The sequence below is a fragment of the Delphinus delphis genome, chromosome 7, assembly GCF_949987515.2.
Source record: "Delphinus delphis chromosome 7, mDelDel1.2, whole genome shotgun sequence".
NCBI lineage: Eukaryota > Metazoa > Chordata > Mammalia > Artiodactyla > Delphinidae > Delphinus > Delphinus delphis.
The window spans coordinates 102,094,715-102,111,869 of NC_082689.1; the positions used below are offsets into that span (position 1 = coordinate 102,094,715).

Sequence of the window (17,155 nt, forward strand, 5' to 3'; positions counted from 1 at the left end):
TGGGTATGAGCTTTGGGGATTATAAACCTTCGTTTTTCAAACTGCAGCCAATCCTTTAATAGAGTAGTAAAATCAATTTAAATGCATTCTAATTAGAATATTTAACGGACTCAGAATTTAGGATGGGATGAATGGTATCGAAGAAAACGTCAAAGTGAAACAAAAGTTAGGGTATTGCTTTGAGAAATGTTATATTTATGTGTGGATTACTGGGTAGCAAGTGACATGGAAAGTGTATTTCTCACTAAGGAGAGCGGTCAAACAAGTTTGAAAACACACATCTACATAATTTAGGTACTACTCAACTTAAATCGTCCAGGATCCAAAGAGGGTAGGAACATAAGAATGGAGACTCCCTAAGGCCCTCTGCTCGGCCTTGATTTTTCCCACTTCCCCGGGAGAAGCTCAAACTACCACATGTCCCCAGTGCTCTGCTGGCTCGGGCACAATGCGAAGGAACACAGCGCAGGGCCAGTCCTACGTTCCCCTAGAGGGCGCTGCAGAGAATCCGTTCTCCAAGGGTAAGACGGCGCACGCGCCCGGAAGCATTTCCGCTCCGGACCCACTTCCGCTCCGCCGACCGTGAGCGCTCCTGTGACGTATTTCCGGCTGGCTGAACTGAGCTCGGGTGGCCGGAAAGGAGGTAACGTCACCGGGGAGAGCAGAGAAGCCGGGTGTAGCGCCGCCGAGAAAGGCACTTCACCGGCAACATGTCTCATTTACCGATGAAACTTTTACGCAAGAAGATCGAGAAGCGGAACCTCAAATTGCGACAGCGAAACCTAAAGCTCCAGGGTGAGATGCGCTGAGCTTCGCGGCGGCCTGGGTTGCGGAGGGAGCCAGCACGTGGTCCGTGGCGCTCTGCGGCGGCCGCGGGGCCGAGCGGCGCTGGTGGGGAGGCCCTGCGGCCCCGATGTAGCGCTGGCAGCGTCCCCACAGAGCGCGCGTGCTTGCGGAGCGTGGAAAGGCAGGCCGGGGCGGCCTCCCGTCGGGCCCCGCGCAGATGCCGACTCTCCGCGTGGCCCCAGATCTGCCGTTTCTGAGCAGCAGTTTGTCCTTACAGAGTTCGGGCAGGAGGCTTCTAAGAGTTCGTTTCCAGCCTGCCCCACTTCCACCCTCCCTTTCTGACTTCCTCACCACCTCTAGGGTCATCCCCAACCCCCGTTTCCAATCAGTCACGTGGTACTTTCTCACCTCCCCGCATCTTCCTTTCACATCATTTGTCTCGTGTCTCTGTCGCTTCAGAACAAGCTGGGTGTCGCACTTCACAGAACATTCCTGATACCCTTGCCTTCCCCTACCCACCTGCCCTCTGTTTCGACTCTTGAAGAACTTCATCATTTTCAGCTCCCAAAGTGACTTTTTGCATATATCATACGCATGTGCGTAATCTCGTGCCCTGTCTTCCTGTCACCACTAACTTTAGGTTATAAATTTCTTAAGAGCTTCTACGTATTTGCATCCTTAAAGACTTCCATGAAAGGCATTTTACCTGAATGTCACTTTTCTTTACGTACCTCATTTGCAGTCCTAACTTCCTGACAGTGGGTCAGACATCCTGAAGTTATGTTAACCTTTTTTGGTCCTGTGTAATACAGAAGCCCCCTAGGGCAGTGTTGGAGGCATAATGCCTTACACTAGCTGGTTTTCTGCAGAGATCAGTTGATTGAAAGAAATCCTGGAGGAGAGAAGAGGTGTGTGGGTTTTAGGAATAATGTTTTTGAAGTTCCCTTATATTTCCATTTCCTATAGAATAACAAAGCGTTGCTAACTACTTCTTAGTTAAAGGTAACAGATGATGGTGCTTTTTCTGTATATAAACAGGAACTTTTGTAAAGACAGTCTTAGGCGTTTATATATGATAAATATCAAGACAAATAAGTGGTTACATCAACAGAATTTTCAACTCACTGATGTCTAGGAAAGTATATTTGTCAGATACCTAATATTAGAATGTGTATTTTGTAAGTAACATTGGCCCCATCTGTTTATTTAACCTCACTGAAGTTTTCCTGGTCCAGACTTTTAACTCCTTATGGACAGAGATGTGGTTTTTTAAGTTAAAAAATCAGTGTGGCTTTCCCTTTTTTTTTTTTTTTTTAATTTATTTGTCCTGCAGTAGAACACTGTAAAATTGGAAGTTGTCTTAATATACATGACAGGAAAGTAAAAACTAAATCATTTCAGTCCTGGAAGCCATGACATTTCTCATTTGGGATACCAGTGTTTCTAAGTAAACCTTTCCTTCTTTGTCAATATGTGTGTTCTGTTTTTAAACAGGGGCCTCAGCTGTGAACTTGTCAGAAACTCAAAATGGAGATGTGTCAGAAAGAACAGTGGGAGGTGGAAAAATTAAAAAGTCCCTAAAACAGTCTGTGAATGTGGGCTTGTCAGAAACCCAAAATGGAGACATCTCTGAAGAAGCAGTAGTAGGTGGAAAAGTTAAAAAATTCCTAAAACAGTCTATGAATGCAGGCTGGTCAGAAGCCCAAAATGGAGACTTACCTAAAGAAACAGTGGAAAATGTAAAAGTTAAAAAATCCTCCAAGAAAAATGGAGACTTACCTAAAGAAACAGTGGAAAATGTAAAAGTTAAAAAATCCTCCAAGAAATCTACCACGCTGACCAGTGGGGAAGCAGCAATACAGTCTCCCAATTCAGAATCAAAAAAGAAGAAGAAGAAGAAGAAAAAGAGAAAAATAGTGGATGATGCTGGGCCTGGTATGTATTGTCGTTGAACTTAAGCTATTCAGGTTTTCAAGTTATCATTCTGCTTTTCCTCTCTTCTTCTTATGTCCACATGACATGCAAGACTCCTCTGTACTTACTGGCATAGGAGAAACTAGCCTGGTAGCTAAAGCAAACATTGAGGGGGCCGGAGGGGACTGCAGTTTAACGTTTCTCAAAATACTGCTCTTCTTGGGCAGTTAACTATCTGAGCTTTTTATGATAAACAGAACGTACTATGACATAGTATTGGGCTGGCCAGAAAGTTCATTCGGGTTTTTCCATAAGATCTTATGGGAAATATTTTAGGTTTACCTGTTTCCAAAGAGAATTGTGGAATTACTGACACTAAAGAAATCTGGGCTGGTAGTAGAATCTGTCTTGGGTCTTTATGTGTCAAGGACTTTGCATTAGCGATTCTTTTCATTTACGCCTTTTTTGCCCCATTCCTTTTTCCTACAATAAATTCCTGCCTTTGAAAGGCAACTTAGTGATAATTTGGATATGCAAAGTGTATAAAATAGCAGTTAGGAAACTTCTGAATAAATGGAACGTTAATTTCCAAGTGAGTAGAATGGCCAGGACTGGGGAGGCAGGGCTATTTTCTTTTGCAAGATTCTTGGATTGAATAAGCTTAGGTGAAAGAATAGGCATTTTAATTGAAATGTGAGCAAGCAGAGATTTCAAGACAAGATAGAACAGGTGTCAGCAGACTATTCAGCCTTCTGCCTATTTTTGCAAATAAAGCTTAATTGGAACACTGAGATGCCCATTTTTTTACTTGGCCTTTGTGGTGATAGAGACCATATGGCCTGCAAAGCCTAAAATATTTACAGTCTGGCCCTTTATAGAAGTTTGCAGGCACTTGTGTTAGCATATCCTATTCATCTTTTGTCTGAAATAAAGGTTTCATTTAGAAAGACACTTTGAATTTTCCAAACATGCATCGCTGTCTTTTTACTACCTACAGGCTATAATACATTCGTAAGTTATGAGAAATCGTTTAAACAAAAAGTGAAATAAGATAGAGAAAAGCATGAGGATTAGATATTACAGTTTTGATTTAAAGTGAGTGTAATCCTATTCTAAAATGATTAGTGCCCTTAGGATTCTTGTTCTGAGTATGCCTAAGGAAGTGATATTATTTCTTCTCTCAAGCATTGAATCACAGGGCTGGGAGTTTAAATCCTATTGGTAACCGTTAAGAACTGTTTTAAGGAAAACAGAAGTAATAAGCCTTGAAGACCAGCTGATAATATCCATGGCCTTTGAACTTGTGGGTCCTGCAGTGTTGACCATTTCCCAGAAGGGTGGTAGTAAGGTCCAAGGAAGAGGCCAGTCCTGGGCTACAAAGAGTCTGAGTTCTGGTTTAGGTCAATTCTGTTCTAACTAGCATCACTTGCTGCCATAAACTTGTAAAAGCCCAGCATGGTAGTTAACCCATTTGGCCCAGAGTGGAACATTTAAGATCATGATGGGAGGTAAGACTGCAAAGGTAGTTTAAGGGACTATGTTACGAAAGTTGTGGATGTAGAAATGAAAAGCCAGGAGGCCTTCCCTCTCCTCCCCTCACCACTTACATTCAAGGAACAGGCCAGTTTCTATCGCCCAGCTAAGTAGATTGTTGCTCTTGCTTTGCTGTCTGCCTCTAGTAACATGAAGAGCCTTTTGTGTTTCTGTTCCCCTTTAAAACAAAATTAGCTTTTATAGAAAATTTGTGTTCAATGGCATAGGAGGAAAAACCGGTGCTTGTTACAAGTTATTTTAAAAAACGTTAATGACTTGCCCTTGTTTTTTTTCTCAGTAAAGTTTATAGAACTGGGTGTGATTAACATACTTAAATTGTTTAGTTCAGCTTATAAAAAATTTCTTGCTCACTTAAGATGGTATAATACATAAGTAGTAAGTCAGACAGAGAAAGAAATATTGTATGATATCACATATATGTGGAATCTGAAAAATAGTACAAATGAACTTACAAAACAGAAACAGACTCACAGACAGAAAACAAGCTTATGGTTACCAAAGGTGACGGGGGGTGGATAAATTGGGAATATGGGGTTAACAGATGCATGCTACCATATATAAAACAAAGAACAAGGATTTACTGTATAGCACAGGGAACTGTATTCAATATGATGAAAAAGAATTTTTTAAAAAGAATGTCAATATATACATATATGTATGTAGAACTGAATCACTTTGCTATATACCTGAAACCAACACAATATTGTAAATCAACTATACTTCAGTAAAAGAATATGTATTAAGAAGCCTAAAAAATAAAGTGTGTGTCCCACTGGGTTTTTTAATATAGCCAGATTTTTTAATCAGGAAAAAGAGATTCTTAGCAAATTAAAACTGAAAATATGTTAAGCTTTTGAAAATATGCCTTTTTGCATCACACGTCTTTTATTTTATGGTTTCATCTGGTATTCTTATTTTAAGAAAAAAATTTGGGGGGGGACGGTTTGTCCTTTAATCCAAAGATTCCAAAAAAGCAAAAACTGAAGACAAAGGAGACTCTGAAGATGGTGCCCAGGCTCCTGAAGAAACAGAGAACAGTGTGGAGAAGCCAGACAATGAGGACGATGACAGCATGGTACCCAGCCTGCCCCTGGGACTGACAGGTAGCTATCAACGTTTTCCAGATAGATCTTCTCTAAAATGGCATGCCTCCTTGGATTATAGTATTTAAAGGTTCAGTTGTGGCATTTAATTTACCTGGAAAAAATAAGTATTGACAAGAAATGGTTTTATATCTAACTATTGCTTTTTATCATCCACGTTGTGTGCCTTAGTTCTTGTTGTTTCTTTCTCTATTTTTCCCTTTTCTTTATTTCTAACACTAAATATTTTGACATGCACACGAATAGTTCTTTGGGTCCTCTGTTCCTTTGGTTTGTCACTTTCTAAAGCTCACTCCATGTTGTAGGAAAATCATTGGCCCGGAAGTCTGGAGCCCAGAGGTTCAATACTGGCTCCATTACTAAAAGAGAAGGGTGAAATTAACCTTATTGAGGGGCTTGTGCCAGAGTCACCTCCTGTAGCCTCTATTTCTTTACCTGTAAAGTCAAGCGTTTAGGCTAGAATCAGTTGCTCCTAACCAGAAATGTCTAGCAGTTGCTTGGGTTGTTTGGTTTGGGTTTTTTGTTTATTAAAATAATTGAGGCCCAGCACCCAAACTCCATAATCAAAATTGCAAAGGTTTTGGCAGTGGTTCTCAAACAGGGTAATTTTACCTCCCAGGTAGGGTGACCGGCTCATCCCAGTTTTCCCATTCAAAGTCCTGCATCCCTTAAACCTCTGTCCCAGGCAAACCATGAGGGTTGGCCACCAATATGTTTGCTTGTCAGAACTGGGGGCAGGCTACAGGCATCCAGTAGGTAGAGGTCAATGATGCTGCAGGACATCCTATAATGCATAGGACAGCCTCTCGCAACAAAAAATTATCCATCCCAAAATGTCAGTGGTGTCAAGGTTGCCAAAACTTGGGTTATAGCCAGGGCACGTGTGGGGCGGGGAGCTCCCGGGTGATCCTGATGCCTCCCCGTGCTGGAGAACCACAGCACACCTGATATATGGGTACAGTCTAACCATCTGTGGCTACATCTGACTCTTCTCAGTTGTCTTTCTGGAGTGAGAGTTACTATTTTGATTGATTTCGTATTCAGTTTTTATTACACTGAATGCTTTCACTTTTTATTTCACATTTCTTAAACATTTCATTTCTCTCTGAACTCTCCCCCTGCAAACCACCCCCGCCTCTCCCCTCTCCCCTTCCCGCCACCTTGGCATTTTCATTTCATACAAGTCCCTTGACTGTACCACCTCTCCGTCTGTTATTTTGTTACAGTATAGGCTCTGGACTTTACATCACACGGCCATTAGCAGTGGAGAAACTACAAAGGTATAAGGGTTTTTTATAGGAATGGTTGGGGTTTATTCTCTTCTTATTGGAAGAAGCTCTTCTAAGCTTGACACCAACCCAGTAATGTTTTCAATCAGCAAAACTAATTTAGGAAGCTAGCAATATTAAGTATTAAGAAAAGATAAATTTGCTAATGATAAACTGTCTTCTCTTTAGGAGCTTTTGAGGATACTTCGTTTGATTCTCTGACTAATCTTGTCAATGAGAACACTCTGAAGGCAATAAAAGAAATGGGCTTTACAAACATGACTGAAATTCAGCATAAAAGTATCAGACCACTTCTGGAAGGCAGGTATGATTAACATTGAGGTTTGGGCATTAGTGCTATTTTTAGTGCTAGTAGTTTGGAAAGAAAATACCAGTATGTTCTATTGATCTTGCACCGTGTTGGGTAACATACCCAACCTTCGTTAAAGGCTTTAGCTTCTTTACTGATGTTTGGAGAAAATTGTTCACTTCTGTTTTTAGCACAGTTCTTATTTTTGAGTTAAGTATTTATAACCCACATGATTGATTTCAGTGATAGAGAAGGTGGGGACTTTTTTCTTGTTATGATCCAGCCTCAGTGCCTAAAACATGTGTGATAGTACATGGTACTTGTTGAATGAGTAGACTAAATGTCTCTCTCCTTTTCCTTCTTATTTTTTAGGGATCTTCTGGCAGCTGCAAAAACAGGCAGTGGCAAAACCCTGGCATTTCTCATTCCTGCAGTCGAACTCATTGTTAAGTTAAGGTTCATGCCCAGGAATGGTAAGTCTGTGGTCCCATTGGTTCTGCCAGTATCCCATTGGAAGTCTATTGTAGCTATTGGTGGACTCCTGGTGATAACTACAGTTTGACTTTCACTGTATATCCTCTTTTGCTTTTTAGGAACAGGAGTCCTTATTCTCTCACCTACTAGGGAACTGGCCATGCAGACTTTTGGTGTCCTTAAGGAACTGATGACACACCATGTTCACACGTATGGGTTAATAATGGGTGGCAGTAACAGATCTGCTGAAGCACAGAAGCTTGCCAATGGGATCAACGTCATTGTGGCCACACCGGGCCGTCTCCTGGACCATATGCAGGTAAGAGAACACTATTTTGTGGTCCCCATCTTTTGTCTGTGTGAAACATAAACTTGACAGCTAACAGTTTTTCTTTGTCCTTTGTCTTGTCAGAATACACCAGGGTTTATGTATAAAAACCTACAGTGTCTGGTTATTGATGAGGCTGATCGTATCTTGGATGTTGGGTTTGAAGAAGAATTAAAGCAAATTATTAAACTTCTGCCAAGTAAGTAGGTAGCATCTGCATGTGGTTTGCCGAGTAGCTGTTGGAAGTAGATGAGAGTTCTTCCTGTATGAAAACTACTAATGTCAGAATTTTAACTTAGCAAGTGAAGTGGTTGTGCCAGTCACCCTCAGATGTAGTTTGCAACATAAGCATCACTCTCACTAGTGACTTAATGCAGTGGTTTTGCCATTTGAGAGGCTGCCATGCAAGTTGAACAGTCCTAACGTACGTCTTGTTCCCGTCCGTCCCCGCCACCCCATCTCACATCTCCTGGGTAGCCATTGACTTGCTGCTTTCTGTGTTATGTTTGAGTGGTACATACCTTGGTTATAGTACTTGAAACATTGTAAACTGCTTATATCTATAAAAACACCATAGTTCAGTACATTATACAATTGTTTTTTTAATACTTCATTGAGGTATAATTAACATAATAATCTGTACATATTTTAAATGTATGATTTGATACGTTTTTGGCCTGTTTGCACCTCGAAACCATCACCACAGTCAATACAGTGAACATTTCCATAACCCTCAAAACTTTCTTTGTGCCTTTGTAATCCCTCCCTCTCACCGTCCCCTGCGTCCAACAGCTGCCATGCACATCTCTCTCACAGGTGACTATTGATCTGCTTCCTGTCACTGTAGATCAGTTTGCATTTTCCAGGGATTCATATGAATTCATATGCAGTGTAACTCTTTTTGTCTGGTTTCTTGTGCTCAGCAAATCCTTCTGTGATTCGTCTGTGCCGTTACACATATCAGTAGTTCTTTGCCTTATTCCTCAGTGGCGTTCTAGTGTATAAATATGCCACAACCTGTTTATCCATTTAACTGTTGATGGACGACTGTGTTGTTAACGGTTTCAGTCTACTACAAATAAAGTTGCTATGAACATCCATCTACAGCTCTTTTTGTGGGCATATATCTTCTTTTCTGTTGGGTGATTACCTAGGAATGGAGTGGCTGGTGTATGTTTAACTTGTACCAATTTACATCCCCATCAGCAGTGTATGGAATTTCCAGTTCCTCCTGTTAAATCTTGAAATTAGGTAGTGTTAACCGTCCAACTTCGTTCATTTTCAAAATTGTTTTGGCTGGTCTTGTCCTTGGCATTTCTATATGAATGTTAGAATCAGTTGGTTAATCTCTGGGGATCTTGGGATTGTACTGAATATTGATCATTGATGGAAGACAGTGTTGAGTCATTCAACACGTGAATGAGGTAGATCTTCGTTTATTAGCTCCCTAATTTCTCTCAGCAGTGTTTCAGAGTTCAGTGTACAGGTTTTTTCATATCTTGGTGAGATAAAGTTTTTCACTTAATTGTTTTCTTGCCTGATTGAGCTGGCCAGAACCTCCAGTATAATCCTGAATAGAACTGGCAAGAGAAGACATCTTTGTCTTACTCCTGATCTTAGGTAGTCTTTCACCATTAAGTATGATGTTAGCTGTAGATGCTCTAGATCTGTATGCCCTATATCAGACTGAGGGTGATCCTTTTGTTCCTAGTTTGCTGAGGTTTTTCTTAAATCAGAAATAAATGTTAAATTCTGACAGATGTTTTTTCTGTGTCTGTTGAAATGATCAGATGTTTTTTCTTTAGTCTGTTAATATGGTAAATTATATTGGTTAATTTTCAACTGTTAACCAACCCTGCATTCCTAGAATAAACGCCACTTGGTCATGGTGCATTATCCTTTATATATATTTCTGGATTCACTTTGCTAAAACTTTGTAAAAGGTATGAGTTGGGAAGTAAGCTCTCTTCAATGTCCTGGAGAGTTTATGAAATATTGATAATATTTCTTAAGTGTTTGATAGACTTCAACAGCAGAGGCCATTGGGGCTGGAGTCTTCTTTACATGAAGATTTTAACTATAATTTCCTTAATAGATACAAGGCTATTCAGGTTTTCTGTTTCTTCTTGAGCAAGCTTTAGCAGTTTCTTTTTCAAGGAAGCTATCCATTTCATCTTAGTTGTCAAATGTCTAGACATAAAGTTGTCCATGGTGTTCCTTTCTTACAATTTATAGTGATACCATGTCTCTCATTTCTGATAGTTCCACTGAGAGCGTTTTTAGTTGTGAAGCAATTCTAAAGGTTCCCTGAAGGATCTGGGTTATGTTTATGTGGGTGTGTTTCAGCCCGCAGACAGACCATGCTCTTTTCTGCCACACAAACTCGGAAAGTTGAAGACCTGGCAAGGATTTCTCTGAAAAAGGAGCCCTTGTATGTTGGTGTTGATGACGATAAGGCTCATGCAACCGTGGATGGTCTTGAGCAGGTACTTCTTGTCAATACCTTCAATTTTAAGGATTGTTGGTGTTTCCTTGCAAGTGTTTGGAGGATCGTCTAGGAAGCAAATGGGTTAATGAACTAAATATATCACTGCCAATTTTAGATGAGTAAAAAACATTTCGCTGTTTAATCATCTCTTGCGCTAAGATGTGAGGTGAGTTAGTTAGAAGGCAGAGAGGCTGGATTCAGGCGCCTCGCTGTGGAAATGAGGTGGCAGAGATCCAGACTGGGTTGATTAAAAATAGAGCTGTAAGGTTGAGTCTTGATGAATGATATGTTTCCTGTAACACTTTAGCTTAAAAACCTTTCGTTGGTTGTTTAGTTTTTAAAAATATATTCACCCAGCTTTGTTATCGTGTTTAGGACAGTGTGGTTATTTGCGATCTTGCTGTTAAGGACCTTCTAAAAATGAATCATTGATACACTTTGAGGGTTCTAGTTAATAGAGGTATTGGTATATTATGATTACAAGAACTTAATAACCAGTAGTCTCAGAAATATGGAAAGTATTTAGTATCCAGTGATTGTGGCCAATAAAAGGAGTCAGTAGTTAAAATTAGTCTTATTTTAGGAATGCGTTGTTATAATGAAGGCAGTAATTTTGCTGTAGGTGAGGCATAACAGTGTATATGCTGTATTAATCTGTGCTCTCCATCAAATTATATTAGTTCATGAAGCTGAAAATGTCCTTTTGATTATTTTGTGTCTGTTCACTTGAACCTCTCCTAGGGATATGTTGTCTGTCCTTCCGAAAAGAGATTCCTCCTACTCTTTACATTCCTTAAGAAGAACCGGAAGAAGAAACTAATGGTCTTCTTTTCATCCTGTAAGTCCGTGAAATACCACTATGAGTTGCTGAACTACATCGATTTGCCGGTCTTGGCCATTCATGTAAGTGATTATGATGAATTTATTAAAAACAGTTTACACTTATCGAGTTATATAGATTGTGGGGATTGAGGTATTGCTCTCTCCTCCAAACATAGTTCTAAGTAGTTTGGGCGATAGTGGGTGGCTGATCCTGTGTGGAGGGAGCTTTGCTGGGGGTGGAGGGGCGGGGACCAGAAAGGAGGAGAGGATGCCATCCCTTGAGGAAATAGCACAGGTTATGAACTTGAAATAAAGCAGGGTAATAGTTCCACAGTTCGGGGATTCTACATCGAGACCTCCCGCAAACAACTTCAACTTTTCTGTTCCAATGGATGTTTTGTTTTGATTCTAGGGAAGGCAGAAACAAAATAAGCGTACGACCACGTTCTTCCAGTTCTGCAATGCAGATTCGGGGATCTTGTTGTGTACAGACGTGGCAGCTAGAGGGCTGGATATTCCTGAAGTGGACTGGATTGTTCAGTATGACCCTCCGGATGACCCCAAGGTTCCCTGAGAAATTCCACATTCCACAGAATATCCCTTTAATGTGCAGTGACTGCAGTATTTCTCTGATGCTGATAGTGTTTAGGGCTTTTGCAGGACCCAAAGAGGGTGTGTGCAAGGAGATTTGAGAGGTGTCCGTGGGACTTAAGTTAGGATCTGTTAAGAGCAGTAGATGTCAGAAGGAAATAAAATTTGCTTACAGAGATAGATACCATTCTTTAGTATATGTAGTAAAATAAGTTTTATTGGGTATTTCAACAAACAATAGATTATATAAATTATCAGCCAGCATTTAAATATGTTTCCCAAAGCCCTTTTGAAGTTGAAGCACACTTAATAGTCATTTGATTAGATCATAGAATTATCGGGAATGTTCTGTCTAGCTTTCCTTGGCCCCGGGCATGGCTCTGTTACCTCTGTGGGGATGCTCCCTGCAGAAGGAATGGGGGACTAGCTTTGGGGAGCATGGTCACGGGCTGCGTGACGCCACTAGGTGGAGGTGGGCACCGTCTCACACTGATGTGCTGGCACACTGCCGTCCACTACCGTGCGAGTTCTGGACGTGCAGATTGCCACGGGTTGCCATGGAAACCAGTGTATTACCTCGGGTTTTCTCTCTCCACCAAAGGAATATATTCATCGTGTGGGCAGAACAGCCAGAGGCCTGAACGGCAGAGGGCATGCCTTGCTCATTTTGCGCCCTGAAGAACTGGGTTTCCTTCGCTACTTGAAGCAATCCAAGGTAAAGACCTTCACTTGGAAAACCTTAAGCTGGGGACAGAGTCCTCTCGAGAGGAATTCGTTACCGGTGCACGTGGCCTTAAGCACCATTTCTAGGTGTGTCCGAGGAGTCCTGCGTCGTCGCCATGCTGTTCGGACGGTTGTTACAGCAGTTTAGCAGATGAGATTTATGTGGGTCGCCCCCAGGAAGTGTGAGCAGAAAACTATCCTCGAGGCCCCGTTCTTGAGCTCCGTGTCGCGCAGGGTGCATCCAGTCCCCAGTCTCCACTCATCCCCCCAGCCGTGTTTGAAACCTCTTCCCTCCTTGTGAGTGAACTCCCCCACACCGGTCATCTCTGCTCTCCTGCTGCAGCCTTTCTCCACGTGTCTTCACCCTGGTGTCTGCACCTCGCCCGAGGCCAAGGGAACCCATTCCTTCCTACCTCTTCCTCCCTCAGGCCCGTATTCGTTGACTCAGTCCCTCCCTGGCAGTTAGCTCTTTACCATCTCAAGTGACTGACCAAAAAAATAACTTCAACCCTAAATCCACTCTCCTATCACTAGGTCCAGCATGGCTACTGCCTGTCGCCTTTCCTCAGTCTGCCGTTTTGAAAAGTGGGTTATATTTCAACTCCTCTGATTTTGGTCTCCAGTCCGCCCTAATCGGGCTTTGGCCTCTCTCTTGCCAGGTCGTGAGAATGCTTGTCGGGCCTCCTCACTGGCACCGTGTCGCCTGGTGGATTGTCCTTCCCCCACTGCCCCCATCGTGGAGCAGTTCCTAGGGATTGCCATCAGCCCTTGCACTTTTTCTCCAGATGCCTGTTTCCTGGCTCTCAGATAGCCTCTGCTTCCGCTAGCTGCTGTGTCCTCTGGGAGGCCCTGCCCTCCTTCATGTCCCCCAGCACGGGTGCTCGACAAGTTGTCTCGTCACTTACCTGTCTCCACCCAAGGCTGCAGGCTCCCTGATGGCAGGGCCCATGATTTGGGCAGCTGTTCTTTTCCCCCAGCATCTAGCACCGGTCTTGCACTTTCCCAGTCATCTAATAAGTTAGAACTGCTAAGAAATATCCTTCCTGTAGGAGTTTGTGATCATTGTGACCTAGTCACAGGGCAGTGTGGTGTTGGAGAGAAGGGCTAGTGGTTCCTTCAGCTAGAAGCTTCAAGCTGCTTCATCACGTTGCATCCACAGAGATCTTTGTTCAGAGAAAAGGGCTTCAGTGATTTATTGCCCCTGCCAGTTTCTCGCCTTTTCTTTCAAGAGGGTTCCATAGCATGATTCCTGTGCAGTGAACAGAGGGAAGGTAAGCCTTTCCCATTGGCATTGGGGGACAAGCAGATGTCTGGCCCATGGGATCCCACAGACCTGTCCCCTTTCAGTGCCTGACGAGCTGCAGCAGAGCCATCCTGCTTTACTCATCTGCGTGCTTTTGTTTTCTAGGTTCCATTAAGTGAATTTGAGTTTTCCTGGTCCAAAATTTCTGACATTCAGTCTCAGGTATGCAGGGCAGAGGGGGAGGAAGGGTCTTCCCAGAGTCACCTTTGTAGTGTCTCATTGACAGTCGTTGTACTCTGAGTCTCCCTTTTCATAAAGTGAGAAGTTTGGACTGAGTGATTGTTTCGGTGTCTTGTTGTGCTGGTGACCACATTCCAGAGCTCTTTACGTTGTTTCAGTCCGTATCTTACAATAATTTTGTCATTATTCTTAACTGCAGCCTGATTTTGCAGGTATTACAGAGCTTGGAGCAAGTGTATTGGAACAAATGTTTTATATGACATGCTTTTTTATTTCATTAAAAGCAATATTTCTTTCTGTTTCAGCTTGAAAAACTGATTGAAAAGAACTACTTCCTTCATAAGTCAGCCCAGGAAGCGTATAAGTCATACATTCGAGCGTATGATTCCCATTCGCTGAAACAGATCTTTAATGTTAATAACTTAAACTTGCCTCAGGTTGCTCTGTCATTTGGTTTCAAGGTGCCTCCTTTTGTTGACTTGAGTATCCTTTTCTTTGTGGTTATGAATTCGTCCAGGCATTAAGGGACAGAAGCTTGACCGGGGGCCTCGGGGCTTAGCACTTGGGTTGGTGTGTCTGCTCTGGCCGAGGCCTGCAGGGCCCAGGCCTTCAAGCTAGTCACTGACCTCTTGTCAGTGCTCACATGGGGTGGGCAGGGGTTAACTGTCAGGGTGGAGACTACAGAAGCGAGACAGTTCATGGCTTTCAAAAAGACATCAGAATTTGAGTGGCAGACAGAGCAGGGGGAGTTGTATGTTCTGGGGAGAAGCTCAGAGGGGCAGGGCTTGGCGGTTGTGTGGCTTCACTATACAGGGTACACAGAGGAGCGGGATACCTTGAAGAAGCTGAAGACAAGATGGAACCTCTCAGAGGGCTCTTATCCTCTCAGTCATTGAAGCATTTCATGCAAGGAAATTGCAAGACCAGTGAAAGAAAATAAGTGCTACTCAAGATAAAAGGCAAAGGGAACACGTCCAGTTGCTTCTGTTACGATATGTAATATGTGTTTTATTACACATTTTCAACAGAAGAAACAGCCAGCTAGAGTGAGGCCTGCTCGTTAACACTGTGGTAGAAACTCCCAAGGGGACTTGGAGGACCACAGTTTGGGTGGCTGTCCGCATCGTGAGCATCGAGTGAATGTCTGCTGTTGTGAACACATGTTGAGTCCCCTTGTGACAGGAAGAGCAACTCCACTCGGTCAGGCACCTCTGAATCAGCTCCCAACAGAGGTGAAAGTCACTTTGTTTTGACACTGGGAGTATTTCTTAATGTGTTCCTATACACTTAGCGATTTACCTCTTCGGCTTCGCTGCGTGGACAAATACAAGTATTGCACTGGGCTAAACATCTGCCCTGCTAGTTTTAGTCCACAGTCACGTGGCCACTCCTGGTTGTCTGGAATGTTCGTGTGTGTTTGTGGCCTGGGGAGGGGTGGTGGGGCCCCTGGGGTACAGCTGGCTGGTTCTTCTGTAGACGGTAGACTGGAGTCCTTGTCTTTGTGTTGCTTGATTTCCTTAACGTCCCCCTTTAGACGTGAACAGCAATGACGGCAAACTTAAAAAAAGGGGTGGCGGCGGTGGCTTCGGCTACCAGAAAGCCAGAAAAGTCGAGAAGTCCAAGATCTTCAAGCACATAAGCAAGAAACCATCTGACGGCAGGCAGTTCTCTCACTGAAGACACGCCTTTGTCCTGAAATGGATTTTTTTTTCTTGCTCTAACAAAGGAATTGTTGCTGTAGGATTTGGGACTCATCTAACAAGAGTGTGAATTGACTTGCGGCGCTGGCACTGATATTTCCAGTGGGTCTCTTTGGGGATATCAAACAGTTCAGTATTTCTTGATTGGCCAAGGACAGAGCAAGGGATCTTCTTAGTCTTTGTGATGATAGAATGTTTTTAAGTTTAAATCTTTTTTTTTCCAAACCTGGTGACTGTTCTAGTGTAATTCTTTTGGTACCTTTCCTTCCTGGTGTCTGAAGACTTGTATGGCTTAGGGTGCTGTGTCAGCCTGCCAGACAGGGCAGGTGACACTGGACAGCTGCAGTTATCTCAGTTTATTTTTTTAGTTTTGGTTGTTTCTTGGACCTTTAGTTGTTTCTTGGACCTAACTTTAGTAGTTTTCTGACCCCCTGCGGAAAATGCTGCCACGTAAAAGGGCAGAGGGCTTTGGGAAATACCTAAGAAGCACCTCCGGTTAAAGGTGACACTGTTTTTTTTATATGTGGGATTTTAAAACAGTGATCCTTTCTCCATTTCACTTTTTTAAGAGGAAGAAGTACGAGTTGTCATTGTTACTTGAGTAAAGTGCCCCAGCAGTCCTGACATGGAGGGTAGGGCGGGGATGGGGTCTGAGAGTTTTGAGCCTCATTTACAGGTGTAATAATACTCTGCTGTTCTCCATTTGGTAACTTAGCAGACTTTTTTTTTTTTTAAAGGCACAGAGAATGGTGACACTCCTCAGTCAAACTTGTTTGTTTGAAGTGGTTTGGAGTTTGGTGAGCCCTTCCAACTCTTCATAAGGACTTAGAAGGCAGAGCATCTTTTTGAGAAAAATTGCCTCTTTCAGATCCATGAAAGAAAAACAGATTTATGGTGAAAATTGAAAATGAACATACATCAGAATGAGCAACAAAGTCAGTGGTTTAGTCAGATGGGGTTATTTACTTGTTGTAGGAACTTTTGATTTCTGGTGTGTTTTATGTTTTATTTTTAGTGTGTTTTGTAACTACAGAATGGTTATTACATTTTGTAGCTATTTAAAACCAAAGTTGCTAGCATCATTTTGCTGTTGTACCAGTTCTTATTCATAGATTCCTATTAAATATAAGTATCAAATGTAGAAGAAACAGTGGTAAACAGCACTGCAGTAGGAAAAGGAAAGAATGATATACTTACTGTTCCACACCTGGGCCCGACCACTGTCCCCCTAGCTAGACATGTCCTGGGTTTCAGACCTTGATTGCTGGACTTCCGGCATTTAATAACTGTTCTCTTTCCAGTAACTATTCTTTTTTGTTTCAGAAATAATCATGTTTCAGAAAGTACACAAAAGCAAAGAGAAGAATATTTAATCCCTGAACAGAAGTAAATACTGCCAATATTTTGATACATAACCCTCCAGTGTTTTGTATACATACTTTTTTTTTAATCAAAGGTGAAGTAAGTCATCCTTACCCACTATTTGTAACCATCTTGTTTCATAACATTATTTTCCTGTCATTAAATAATTACATCAACTTTGTATCTCATTTATTACTATGCATTAACCTTGCCTGGTCTGCCTGGATTTGAGTTCTGAATACCTGCGTG

The 17,155-nt window shown here is 42.3% G+C and overlaps 1 protein-coding gene across 1 annotated transcript; it reads left to right on the forward strand.

Moving 5' to 3' along the window:
* Positions 1-617: 617 nt before the first annotated feature.
* DDX18 (DEAD-box helicase 18) lies at positions 618-17,155 on the forward strand. Its single transcript, XM_060016926.1, has 14 exons — positions 618-795; positions 2,281-2,721; positions 5,217-5,357; positions 6,815-6,950; positions 7,308-7,408; positions 7,529-7,728; positions 7,822-7,936; positions 10,084-10,223; positions 10,967-11,128; positions 11,460-11,612; positions 12,240-12,353; positions 13,770-13,826; positions 14,150-14,327; positions 15,379-17,155. The coding sequence occupies exons 1-14, from the start codon at positions 711-713 to the stop codon at positions 15,519-15,521; spliced, it is 2,166 nt and encodes a 721-aa protein (XP_059872909.1). The 5' UTR covers positions 618-710; the 3' UTR covers positions 15,522-17,155.